Source organism: Cryptotermes secundus, unplaced genomic scaffold (assembly GCF_002891405.2).
Source record: "Cryptotermes secundus unplaced genomic scaffold, Csec_1.0 scaffold59, whole genome shotgun sequence".
Taxonomy (NCBI): domain Eukaryota; kingdom Metazoa; phylum Arthropoda; class Insecta; order Blattodea; family Kalotermitidae; genus Cryptotermes; species Cryptotermes secundus.
This window is the reverse complement of record NW_019738348.1, coordinates 530768-545702: the sequence shown is the minus strand read 5'-3', so window position 1 is coordinate 545702 and position 14935 is coordinate 530768. Positions and strand designations below refer to the sequence as shown.

The 14935-nt window shown below is 34.7% G+C and overlaps 1 protein-coding gene across 1 annotated transcript in view; it reads left to right on the top strand.

The window, feature by feature from the left end:
* The window catches only part of LOC111870705 (cytosolic carboxypeptidase-like protein 5), an 80534-nt gene that overhangs the window by 37681 nt on the left and 27918 nt on the right, over positions 1-14935 (top strand). Inside the window, exon 11 of the mRNA XM_023863184.2 lies at positions 4511-4663. Within this exon, the coding sequence (XP_023718952.1) occupies positions 4511-4663 (153 nt within the window). The remainder of the gene's footprint in view (positions 1-4510; positions 4664-14935) is intronic.

Genomic DNA, 14935 nt, shown 5'->3' with positions numbered 1-14935 from the left:
GGCTTTTGAAGCTAGATATGGAAAGACTTGCTGAAGTGGGGATTGCCATTTATGATCTGTGAGAGCACTTAATGGCATCTTTATCTTTTGCATGTGCCTTTGGAGTTTCTCATTAAGTAAATGCTTTTGTTCTGCTTTTTATATTTTTATTCATAGGCAAAATACTGCTTAAGAACTTATGCATATTTTTCTGAAAAAGAATTAAGTAAATGCTCTTAGTCTGTATGTTACAGGTACATGCACTATTGAGACATATTTTTCTTATATGCCATTCACTAGTTAAGCATAGGATACGTTGTGCGTTCAAGTTCTAAGGTCTCCAATTTTTTTTTTCTCACACAATAACCATACAAAAAATTTGAAACTTCTGTCACTTTTCAACGTAATCTCCCTGCAGCCGTACACATTTTTCACAAAGTCGATGCCATGATTCCATGGCCGCTGCGAACGCTTCTGTAGGAGTCTGTTTTGACCACTGGAAAATTGCTGATGCAGTAGCGGATTGAAAAACAGCATCCATGTCTCATCCATTGTCACAGTTGATGAAAAGAAAGTCCCATTCATGCCTTCATTATGTGTCAAAATCGCCTGGCAAATTGCCATGCGTGCAACCTTGTGGTCATCTGCCAGAATTCGTGGCATCGACCTGGAGGACACTTTCCACATTCGCAGGTCTTCATGCAGGATTTTGTGCACAGATCCCACGGAAATGCCAACTTTGGAAGTGATGTTTTCCACACTCAATCGGCGATCCTCCAAAACAACTTTCTCAACTCGCTCCACCATGGTGCGAGGCTGAGATTGTTTTGGTTCGTTGTCACACGACGTTCGGCCTTCTTTGAACTGTCATACCCACGAACGCACATTTTTCACATTCATGACACCATCACCACACGTCTCACTCAACTGGCGATGAATTTGAATGGGTGTCGCACCACGCAAGTGGAGAAAACGAATGATTACTTGCTGTTCTTGTAACGAAAACACTCGTCAATCTCGCCGCTACCGCTAGAGTTCTGTGTGCCGTAGAGTGCTGCCATCTCTGTCACGCATTCACAAAGAGTGCACATGTATTTTAAACTAAACCGCATGTGTCTCTCTGCTCCCAGTCCTGAGAAAAGAAATCGGAGACCTTAGAACTTTAACACCCCTCGTACTTCCATTCAAATGGTAATTCTGATTTCCAGTTATGAGGCCATCATCATATTTATTCATTCTAAAAGATATGTACAGAGTGTTCTTCTATTGCTTTGCAACTTTCTAACTGCGAAGATATTGAGACTCTTTAAATCCCAATATACTACAGTTTCAATGATCATTATTCCTGTGTCATGACAAAATTTTGTGGGATTTTTAGGATTATGAATGTGACCACATTGTAGTAAAGTAGGTTAACATATTCCCAATACTGATATCATGACTATGTTCCTCAGTGTTAAAGAAACTTTTAAATAAAAGGCTGTAGAGCATTGTGTAGAAATCTGCAAACAGAATGCTGAATATGTGTGTAAAATTTGTAAAACCTTACATTAATTTACATAATGTTTCCTTCTTTTCTGAGCTTATGCAGACAACTTTTAATTGTCTGTAGAAACATTGGTTTAATAAGATTACAGGAGAAGTAAGGTGTAGCAATATAAGAGCACAAACATTGATGTCTAAAAAGAGCATTAAGTCTCAATGTGGGGATGTACTTTAATAGCACAAGAACTTCCCCAATTTTTGGTGAGTAGAGAGACCCAGTTCTTCACATTCCAGCCTTAGTTTTGTAATTCATTTAGAGTTTCTTGATGATGTTATTTGTGTTCTTCACAGCCACAAGCATTCACTGTTTATAAATATTAATATATTTCAGGATTACCGAGTTCTTGGACTTTGTCCATTGTCCAGTATTTTAGAGAGCACAACGGTTCAGAAACTGGATGTGTTTCTGTCAGTTGAAAGAGTGGGTCCATTAGAAAGAACCTCAATCACTGTAAAACCTGTCATTGTAGCTACATCTGTATATGCACCTGAGATAAGGTTTGTCACTGGAGGTGACAGGAGAATTTACAATAAAAATTGTGGAAAGATATGTAAAGACCTGAAACTAAGAGAAAAAGTCCAAAAACTCAGTAGTCCTGAGTGTCATACGCCATTGTCAGAACCTTTCAGAATTAATACATTTGGTTTGAAGATACAAAATATCTTTTCTCATTTTGTACTTTTCATTAATTACTTGAAGTGTTTCTTACAAGTGCCATTTTTCTGTCATCACAGATAACATGCATTCACTGAGTAGATACGTGTAAATATACATTTTAAGAATGTGAAATATCCTTTCTCGTTTTGAATCTTTGTTCGTTGCTTTTATTTTATTTTTCATTCCACACACTGTATAGGAAATTAAAGATTTGCCCCCAAACCTTCATCTTCATTTGTAAAACAGTAGTTATTACTTTTTTTTATCTTTCATTTGTTTAAAAACTGGAATTTAAAATCACATTAATTTGGACCTTTCAACTTTTGAAACTATGATATTTGTGCAGCATTCAGACTGAAGCCCGCAACTGTTTCTAGCATGCTACTGCTGTAATATACGTCGCGCCATTCTGGATCTAGCAAATTTATTGCACATTCGCTCTTACACCCACACAATTCATAATTACAGTTACTGCCATTGGCAGTATCACAATTACATCTCCTGTAGTCATTTCCATTCACTCGATACAACCCAACTCGGCGACTGCTAGATTGAAACTGATTGGTTACTCTGGTAATTCTCCTGTTATGTAGCACTGACAACACAGAAAACAGTTATGTGATAGCTTTCACTGTTGCGTTATGTCGTGCTTACCAATTGCCTAGCAACAGTCACTGCACGGGCTCTCCTGTTGCGTGACACCATGTTTACAAAGGCGTTGCAACCAGCATGCTTTGGCTCGGCTCGGTTCGGCACGGACAAACACCGCTTTCCTTACTGTTCCGTAACCTCGTTTCCACTGTTGCATAACTTGGCAACCAACCGTTTATCAAGGGTCTGTCTTCATGGTAACTCGTTCCACCTCCTGTTGCCCAGCAATGGTTAGACATGTCACAATACACATCTTTGATTTTAGCATTTGTGAATATGAAAGAAAGAGTTACACAGTTGGGTCTGGCTTTCATTAATATTTTTTTTTATACCACACTTTATTCAAAATAGAGGACATAAAAGTAGCAGAAGCATTTTATGTCTATAAAAGCTTAGGTGTTTTGCAACATCCAATTTTTATTAATAAAATTAAGGAAAGCAATTCTCTGACAAAGTTGTCCTATATAGTAATATTTGTAACAGAACAAAAATTTGGCCTTGTATCTTCATTATAGTAGTTATTTGTTTGCCTGGCATTATTATATATGTAAGATTATAAATCAATGTGAATATAAAAGTAGGATCTGAAAAAGTGATCATTTAAATTGGAGTTCTGTGCATAGATAACTGTTCTTGCAGTTTTTATAAATGGGTTGCAAAATTTGTTGTCAGGTATTTGAGTAATATTATGTTGGTAGGCTGTATGCTGTATATGTGAAATCAGCTCTTTAGTCATTTCTGGTAAAATGTACATAAGACATAAGGGAATGGCCAGTTTTCTTTTAACAAAGTATTTTGAGAAATTCTTTAGTGTCTGTTTTCTTGTTAAAGATAAATATTGTTCAAGACCAAAGAAAATTGTTTGGTATGACAATAGTTTTATCATTCGTTTGCTTTCATTTCCCATATTTTATTATTTTAAATCAGTTTCCCTATTCAAAATTATAGCTATACCTTCATATTGTATTTCCTGTTCAGAATACTTACAGTTCTGTACATTTCAGTTTATTAAGTTACTCCTCTAAACGTCCCTCTGCAATTGAGTGTCTGATCATGTGGTAGTAATTCTTCTATGTGACTGCACCAGTTGTATGCAGGACAGTATTATTTCTTCCTAGTACATGGTATTTAGGAAATCAGATGTCTGTTAATTTTGAGTTTTTCCTATATAAATTGATCCAATAAGCAGCAGCAACTGTAATTTTTGTTAGAGAGACATCCATTATGTGTTTTTATTTGGTTCTGCTGTTCATATATCCATAGTGAAAAATAATGAAGAGTTTCATTATTTCCTGTTGTTTTATAAGACTACTGTAATACGTACTTTTGACCTCCCCCTCACCCCACCCAAATGGAAAGATGATAGTTTCTTAGCATATGCTGTATAAGGAAAAGTGTATGTTGTATAGTATAATTAGTGCTTATGTAAATAAACGTTTTTAGAATTGTTCTGAAAAATCCATTGCATTATAAATAATATATATTAACAACAGTTAACTGAAAATGTACATTGATGTTCACTTTAAATTCCGTTTTTTATAGTATAGGCATTTTCTTTGTTGTTCATCCATCATTTTTTCCTGCCTCCACAATTCACATAAATGTATTTCTGTTGAAATTAATCCCCAATTTTTCATACTGACTGGAGACACAACCCATTGGGTTAATCTTTGTCAGGTTGGTGGTATGGCTGGAATGTCTAATGGGGTGCCTCCACACCTCATGCACCCTTCAAGCAGTAAGAGTCGGCTGACATCCAACAGACGTGATACAAACTTTGCACGGACCCGACGTCTTGCTCCTCTTGTTACCAAGTCTTCTGAATCTAAGGTTGGTCCTGTCAAGGTTTCCAGCAGTTCACATGTTGGTATTTTATTACATACAGGTCTGAAATCTGTGAAAGGTAGTATTGGAAATGCTAATGAAGATTCTGAACGGAAAGAGAACTTGTCCAGTTTCCAGGTTGGTTCATGCACACAGTCATCTTCCTGTGTAAAATTTACCAAAGTTTTCCCTGAACCTAAAGAGAACATTGGACCTTGCTCCTCACAGAGATGTTCAGGAACATCTTCGAAATTGAAAAGTGTTCAAAGTTCAAGCAGTGGTGTTTTAAAGCAAGTTTTAGCTGTTCGGAGCAAGCGTGCAACCATAGATGCCTTGGCAGGTAGTTCCAAGATGACCAAAGGTAGCTTCACTTCAGGAAGGATGCAGAGAATCACAGCTCTAGAAAGTATGACACTATCAAAGAAAGGAAATCAAACCTCCTCACCCACAGATATTCGCATTGCTAAGTTCCGAAGGTCAGGCATAATAAGGCCATCTCAAGGAGTAAGCCAGGAGGAGTGCATCTGTTCAGAAGCCCATTCAGCCAAGAGAATGTCAGAATGTACAGGAGAGAAAGGATCTAGCCTAAGTGGTGTTAGACTCATACGTACAAAGTCTTGTTTGTCAGTAGATAGAACTAGATATACTAAGGATGAACAAAAGATTATGTCAGATGAAACTATAGTTAAACAGGGTCCAAAGCGTTTAAAAATTTCTGCTTTTAAAATTGAAGATACTTCAGCAAATTCACTTCTTTCAGAGGTTCCATATAAAAATGAAGTTTTAGTAAAAAATGTAAAATTGAAAGACATATGCTTAGTTAAGATAGGTAAAGGAAAAAAGTTACCTAAAAAATATGATGAGAATTTGAAGTCAGTAAGCTTGAGTAATAATTCTGAATCTCCTGCTTTGAACCAGAATGATGATATTTTCTGGGATTCAAACCAACATCCGCAGAATGTATTCTTGTGTTCATCACATAAAAATTCTGCAAAGGTAAGGGGAAAGCCTATGAGGAAGAAGCCATTGCCACAAAGCAATAATGCTAAACCAGTAACACCTGTCACTAGAGCTTCCATATCTGACTCTCAGGGTACGGGCAGTGGCAGTAAAGTCAAGTATAGTACAAAATCTGAAAAACAGGGTAAAGGCTGGGTCCCACATCTTTCACCTATTAGGACACAACAGAAAAGGAAAAGTAAAGATTCAGTCAAAAAGCATGGCAAGGTTTCTTCAAGAAGCCTTGTGACATCTGTCAGCAGAAATCGAGCTTCTTCAAGTGAATCAAACCAATCTGTACAACTAGAAAAAAAACGAAAGAAATTTAAATCAAAGTTTCTTTGACAATACCAGTCATTGTTGGAGGAAGAAACAGCATCCTGTGATATCTTACAAGCTTATCAATATATCATTTGAGAGATACAGAGTTTAAAGGCAAAATTGTTTAAACAAAGTATTATGTTTATATTAAATGTATTTATACATTACCTATATATGAGAAGATTATCATTTATAATTTATATTTATTACACACAACTTTTCTTCTGAAGAGAAGTAAAATGTTTCTGTGATTGGGTATCTAGATACAGCTGCATGTATTATTGCCAGTTGATAGGTGTGTCTGAAAGCCTTAAATGCTGAATCTGATTGCTTTAAAACATCGATATTCATACTGGGTGTCCAGATGAAAGGTATCCAAAATAGAAAATGTATATCTCAGAAACTAATTGTCATACACATATATGGTTTATGTCATCGGGAAGGAAAACTTTGAAAGTTTTTTTCGTGCCCAGCTTATATGCAAGCACTGTCATATTTCTGCCACCATGTTAGGAATCACCTGGACAGAGAGATGGCTAGTAGATGGATTGGCAGAGGTGAACCAATCGCTTGGCTTCCTAGGTCGCCAAATTTAACACCAGTGGATTTTTTCTTGTGGGGTTAAGTGAAGAACATTGCTTCCCATTTAAGATCAAAGACCTTCAACACCAGAAAGCCTGCATAAGGGACGCTGTGGCTACGGCAACACTGAACATGCTTCAAGAAATATGGAACTAAGTCAAATATCAAGGATATCTCATACCATAAAGGGAGCCCACCTTGATATTTATTGAGAAAGTTATATACTCCGAAAAACTCTATAAAGTTTCCTTTTTCAATGGTGTAACACACAAATGTGTATAATAAATGTTTTATGAGATATAGTTATTTTATTTTAGATACCTTTCATCCAGACGCCTTATATATTGAAAATGGTTAACTTTTTTATTTGAATTTTGTTGTAGTTGGTCAGTATTTTTAAAAAGACAAATTATGTAACTGATTCAGTCAACTGCCTTTTGCAACAGCATTTCAGAAAATCAGATATAGGAGTTTTGATTGGCATCACTCTTCACTTAAAGAAGAATTACATATTAATACCCTTTGACATACAGTATCTGATTTTATGTATAATTTCCCAAAGATGTATATTAAGTTGTGAATTCTGTTTTAAGATCTTAATCTCCTTCTCTTCATCTATGCATGGTCTTTATGAAGACAGTTAACTATATCATCACTGTTATCACCACCATCATTTAGATGTATGTTTTGACAAACTCGTGTATTTATTATCTAATAAACATTTTGGAATGGGATATAGCAACAGCACTGTATGAATAGAGTGATTGTTGAAACATAATGTTCTTCAGAGTAGCTTTTGAAACTACAGTTTCAAAATTATGGACAGCTGTAGTATGTTGGGAAACATCTACTTATGGCTGAAACATGCACACCTCTAGTTGTATAAATAAATTGAGCTTTGGAATAGAATTTTTTATACTCCCCTCTAACACTTCAGTAATGTCATAAGTTGTAGCTATAAGTAAGAAGTAACAGTAATGTCACAATTACTGTTCATTTTTTTAGAGTAATGTAATTATTGTCAAAATATGAACATCTCAGAAAATGATCCTGATAAGTGGTGTTCATGCTAAAACAGACACATAAATAACTTAGTGGCTTGAAGAAGTAGTAGTCATACTTAGTAAACCTTCCAGTGGGAGGCTTCTAGATTGTTGTTTTACCTGGACAGAAATCATTGTTATGTGTTAGGTACTGAATGTGTAATTTGTTTGATTAATTTATTTTTTGATGTTGTGTTTGTAGTTTGTTTTGAAACTGAATTGGTTATTAGTCAAGAGGAAAGTGTCCAGTGGCCGATTTACTGACATGATTTGTCATCCAACTAACTTATTCAAGGTCATATTCCTCAATACATAGCATGACCTAAAATGATGAGGAACCACATTATTGGTAGGGAACAGTTCCTTGTTGAGGTTCATGAGTTTTCTTTTGTAATCATTAGTCAGTGGCAGTTGTTAATTTCTGTTCTCCCAGTACTGAAAGGACATATCTTGATTAATGTAAATGTACAAGGCATAATCTGATATCACTCTTTTTGCTATTCAGGAGGTCATTCAACTCTATGAAAAGGTTTATTTGTATTCTACTAATAGAAAATATTAACTCCCAGTACCTTTATTTACACTGTGTTAGAATGTAAACTGAAAAATACTGTTTACTCATGGCTTTGAAGTAGAACCCATATATTCTTACATTCCTTTCTTCTTTTGTGTTTGTCCATTTGTTCATCTAGCCATAGTTTTGAGGATGTAGTGAAAATTTATGCATAAAAAGTCTTAAAGATCAATTCTTATTGTCATAAAATGATGTATATTACCCTGAAATTTTCACTGGCACCCATAATGAATTTTATAAGTTGTGAGTCTGTATTTCAGCATCCTGTTGCAAATCTTTAAACAGACGTCTGTGTATTTACAGTCCATCGATAATGCAGCAATTGTTTATTCACCATTTAACACTTAACACAACATGTTTCGGCCATAGGTGGCCATCTTCAGGTGTTTTAATGTGTCCAACTGTTACACTGTTCTGAAGTGCGCTAAATCACGCATTGCAGTCCACAGCACCACACGCTGCTAGAGGGAACAGCACACAAGGAAGAGGCATATTGTAGACACAGCAAAACAAGGGGCTAATGAACAGGAAAACAAGCTGCTAAAACAAACATTCTGAAATAAACACATAACTCTAAACAAGTGGAGGACACCCCTTGTAAGGTGGAATAGGATTTTATGAATAATTATAATAGAAAACTTTAATGGATTTTAAGTAATTATGTTATTTTAAGGGAACTGCAACGCATGATTTTAGCACACTTCTGAACAGTGCAACAGTTCTACGCATTAAAACACCTGAAGATGGCCATCTGTGGCTGAAACATAAGTGTTACATGGCAAATAAACAGTTGTTGCATTATTGACGGGCTGTGCGTTGGGTTTATGAGTTGTGGCTTATGTTAGTGACAGGAAAGAGCTATAAGTTATGTATTAGTTTAGTTTTAAATTGTGTTTTGTAATAATTAGAGGCAAAAAAAAAGACAGGAATTTGGATTATTTTCATATCCATCCTTTGGCTGAAGGGCTGAAGATACACAGAAGTTGCTTGTAGTGTGAACATAAGTGGATGTACGAAGGCTAAGAAATATCAGACCATGGCTTACATTGCTAGAATGCCATTGTGCCTAGAATGAGATTACACCTGGCCTCGAACATTGACCTCATGGTAATGAAACATGTATTGGGCTGTGATCCAAGGAGAGATGAGGGTTATAATCAGAGTCTGTCACTAATACTGTGGATAAAATGTTTCTCAAATGTTTTGATAAATTTTATTCCAGTATATGGTGCTGTAGTACCAGTATGTTAACTTTATTTTTTTAATTCATCAGTAATTTACATGCAAATTTTCTTTATATTATTTTGTTGTTTGGTCCTTAATTAGGCATACAAATACTGTTAATACGGAAACTGTAATTACATATTCAGGTGCAATGTATTGGTTTGATGTAATAATTTTTTCTCCATGGTCTATTTTTAATAATTCTTATTATATGACAAGTATGCCTATTTCATGGCACCCTGGACTGCAGGAACGTATATTGTTCTAAGATTTATATTAATTTCTATGTTTACATTTGGGAGTTTGGAGGGGGGGCATCCTGAGCATATGAATACTTTGAAAAGGATTGTACTGAAAATTTTCATATACTTCAATCTCTGATTAGAAATGGAGGAAGTGAAAGGTACTGAAACCTAATTTTCAAGGATCATTTGTGAAAAGTGACTCATAAAGTGACTTTCCTCAGGTTGTGGAAGTTGAATTTCAATGACTTCTTACATGGTTTGCTGATACCCAGTTCTTAAACCAAGTACTGAAAATAGAAACTTGAGTCAAACTGATGGGCAAATGATAATGATAATGTGTTTAACATCCATAACTGTTACGCAAGCAAAACTGGACAAGTCAGTTGAAAACAGCTGAACACTACATGTCAACAACTCTTAAAAATGATCAAAACAATATACAAGACAATGTACAATACAGTTCCTTTTTGATCAGTATCCCCTTGCAATAGCTTACTGACCATGGATGACAACTCCCAACAATTCTGTATAATGCAATAAATACACTTAAACCATAAACAACACAAGTCTGCCACGTAAAACAAAAAAGAAGAAACATCAAAGGCCTTAGTTAAATATATGCCTGTAACTAATAGCTTATTATATAATGCTTTCTGGATATCTTCTACAAAAGTTTGTATGCTGTATTAATGGATTTCTTCTTATAGTATAGTGTAGTTCACTTGCGAACTGAAACCACAGAGTCAATACTAACATTCATTGAAATTTAAGTTTCATATGAAACTAAGTTTTGCCCATAACTCAAGGAACATTCTAGACTTTTTTTTACATGTTCATTTGACTTTGGTAGATGAGAAGGTGAAGGTAACTGGGAGAGTGCTGAAGTGTGAACTCAATAGTTATGGTAATCATCATCATCATCATCATCATCACCGGCTCAACAGCCCTTTGTGAGCCCTGGCGTTCCTCATGATTGGTCGCCATTCTTCTCCATTCGATGCTACATTCCTCCAGTTCTTTACACCCAAAATTCTTATGTCCAGCCACACACATTCTTCCCATCTCAATCTTGGTCTTCCCACTTTCCTATTTTCTTCTGGTTTAGTATTAAGTATTTTCTTAATTACAAAGACAAAAAGAACACCGTCCAGTGTGACTGTTTAAGTTTTATCACTTGAAAACTCATCACCCTTACATGTTTTGATCCCTACGGATCATCCTCAGAGGGCATCAATACTTTTTCTGGAAACTACTATTACAATAGGTGTTAAATTATATACATACACATATAGTGTCTTGTCACAGTCACAGCAGCCTTCCTGGCATTAAAATTTGTAAAGTTTTTTATAAACTTTGTTGTTTAAGATTAAAATTTATAAACCATGCAGGTTCGTGTCAATTCTCCTATTGTCTTTCTTGGAGGTCGCTTATCTTGTGCCGCCTGTCTATCTTGAGAAGGAGATTCTGCAAATATATTATGGGTACTGTATTAATTTATATAATTAATATATATATTTTAAGGATTTTGTCCTACCTTAGTATTGTCCGTGTTGTTCGTGGCTTGCTGTGTTGTTTACACTGTTCTAGAGTGTGCTGTGCCGTGTAATTTATACTTCCTGTATCTGTGACGTTGATGTGGGCGTGTTCTGATGTTGTATTATAAGGTCGAACATGTTACATTGGCTATTACTTTCTTTTGTGTGTTTTTGTTCTTCTATCAATTTATTGAACTTATTAAAACGATATATATGGAAGTCCTCTTTTATATTCATGATACCTCCTTTGTTGGCTTTTTCAATCATTTCCATGATTACTGTCATCGGCCCATACTGATGGTGTTTATTTAGTATGTGTTGGACGAATGCTGATTCGTCCTTGTTTAGTCTTTTATTTCTTATGTGTTCTTTGTATCTTCGTGTTAGATTTCTACCAGTTTGGCCGATGTATAATTTTTGGCAACTTTGGCATGTTATTGTATATATCCCACTTTGTTCGTATGGGTCTATTTCTCGTTTTTCATTTGTTAATTTACCTATTGTGTGGGTTGTTTTGAAGGCCATCTTTATGTTAGTGTTTTTGAATAGTTTTGTGATTTTTCATATGTAATTTCCTGTATAAGTGACCCATTTTTGTTTTTTTTTTTCATCTCTATTATCTGGGTTATCCCTCTTTCACTTAAGTTTTTATATAGGTGTGTGATGTCTTCCTTTCTGTATCCATAATTTAGTGCTATATTAGTAATAGTATTTAATTCTTTGTTTTTAGCATTTTCCTGAAGGGGTAGTGTAAGAAGTCTGTGTATCCAATTTTTATATGGTGCCAATTTTTGTTCTTTAGGGTGGCATGATTTATTATTTATTGTTATGTCTGTCATAGTGGGTTTTCTATATATTTCCATTTCTGTTTGTCCATGTTTATTAAATATGTTTAAGTATAAGTATGCAATTTAGTTATTTCCTCGTTTATTGTGAATTGCAGGTTTTTATGTTGTCTGTTGAGATGTTTGAGGATGCTTTGGGGGATTATTTTTGTTTGATTATATATTATGAAGATGTCGTCTACGTATCTGTTATAGTATTTAATTTTCTCATCTTCCAGCAGATGTTTTATTCTGCTTTCTCCATGTCTTGTAAGACATGGAACAAAACAGATTAAAACATGTATAACAAACTTAAGTGAAAGAGGAATAACCCAGATAATAAAGACGAAAAAGAACAAAAATGGGTCACTTATACGGGAAATTACATATGAAAAATCACAAAACTATTCAAAAACACTAACATAAAGATAGCCTTCAAAACAACCCACACAATAGGTAAATTAACAAATGAAAAATGAGAAATAAACCCATACAAACAAAGTGGGATATACAAAATAACATGCCAAAGTTGCCAGAATTATACATTGGCCAAACTGGTAGAAATCTAACAAGAAGATACAAAGAACACATAAGAAATATAAGACTAAACAAGGACGAATCAGCATTCGTCCAACACATACTAAATAAACACCATCAGTACGGGCTGATGACAGTAATCATGGAAATGATTGAAAAAGCCAACAAAGGAGGCATCATGAATATAAAAGAGGACTTCCATATATATCGTTTTAATAAGTTCAATAAATTGATAGAAGAACAAAAACACACAAAAGGAAGTAATAGCCAATGTAACATGTTTGACCTTATAATACAACATCAGAACACGCCCACATCAACGTCACAGATACAGGAAGTATAAATTACACGGCACAGCACACTCTAGAACAGTGTAAACAACACAGCAAGCCACGAACAACACGGACAATACTAAGGTAGGACAAAATCCTTAAAATATATATATTAATTATATAAATTAATACAGTACCCATAATATATTTGCAGAATCTTCTTCTCAAGATAGACAGGCGGCACAAGATAAGCGACCTCCAAGAAAGACAATAGGAGAATTGACACGAACCTGCATGGTTTATAAATTTTAATCTTAAACAACAAAGTTTATAAAAACTTTACAAATTTTAATGCCAGGAAGGCTGCTGTGACTGTGACAAGACATTATATGTGTATGTATATAATTTAACACCTTGCCCTCTGAGGATGATCTGTAGGGATCGAAACATATAAGGGTGATGAGTTTTCAAGTGATAAAACTTAAAAAGTCACACTGGACGGTGTTGTTTTTGTCTTTGTAACTGTTAGTGTGACGGACCAGAATGAAACATATGAAATTATTTTCTTAATTGTTCTATTCTTGCTAGCACGTATTATGTGTCCAGCCCATTCAAGCCTTTTCACCTTTATAAATGTTATGGCAATGCAATAGGAACAAAAGTAGCAACTCTGTTTTACTGTTGGGATTTGATGGATAATGAAGTTTTGTACGGGTGATGTACAACCATGAAAACTGAACATTGAAGACTATTTTTGATTCAAACCAAGATTGAAGTCTAAATTTGATGTATTGCTAAAGAGTTTGGGTTGATTTTGTCCAGTGGTTATATGCAAGTTAAATATTTGTATCATGAAGATGGTGCTCGTAAATTTTATTTGATATTCAGAGGGCTGCAGAAGTTATAAATATATAACTGTAACCTAAAAGTCATTGAATTCACAGTCATGACCTTATTTGACTTTTGCAAGCAATACAAAAATAATACTGAACTGTTGCTGTTCTGTCATAATACTATGTAGGATTTTGTCTAATTGAAAAGCCTACAGGAAAATCTTAAAGTGTTTTATTATGTATGTTATATATGCCTTTATGGATATGTCCATCCGGTTTACCAGCATATAGGGTTTCTATATATAACAGCTTGCAGTTTGAACATTAAATTCCATGTTTGTAATAAAGTTTTAATATATGAATCAAAGACCTAAACATGAGTTTTATGCTAACTGAATAAAGATTTAAATTACTGGGATGGCATATTTGTCTTTTACATTTACTTCAGTCATGATAATTTGCAAATTAATTATCATTATCATCATTCGTTTTTTATTCAGTGTTTACTGTGAGATATTCCTCTGACTGCTTTGAGAATGTTAAATATTGTATGTTCACAATTTTAGAATTATTTCACCATTACCATTTTTATGCTCATAGATTGGTTTTATAGAAACCAGTAATTTTATGTGTGTTGGGTGTTTCTTACTGCCATACTTCTCATCATGTCAGAATTGTTACATAAGACTGTGTAATGATAAATATTGGTGGAGACATTGCTTTTAATTTACTCCTTTTTGTGTGCAGACAGTGTTATTGTCATTCCTTATGGATCTGGAACTTCAGAAAATATGTAAATGCTTTATCATTTACATGTTGTAAAGCATTTTTGTTTTTCATTGCTATATGGATACACCTTTGTATAATTACGGAAAGCTATAGAAACTACTATGATGACATGTTCAGTATGAGAACTTTATATATATACTCATTCTTTTAATGTTCTGTCATTTGTTTCTTGAGGACCAATTGAGAATGATTTATCTCCGTTACATGGTTAGCATATACTTCAGGCTTTGTTGTGTATTGAAGTTGTGTTGCATATTCCAAGTTGAAGGTTTAATTCAATTACTATACTTAAGAAGAAAGCAGTCTTCCAGGATGTGGCACCGTGTAGATGTGGTGTTAACCGATGTTTCAGAGGAACGTATCGCCTCCATCTTCAGGGTAGAAGGAAAATAAGAAATCCATGATCGAAGAGACCGTGAGAACCGGTACAAGCAGACTGGTGTTGGAAATAAACACAGCTATGTGAGAGAAGTGAAGGGGGGGGGACAGCTACATGGGAA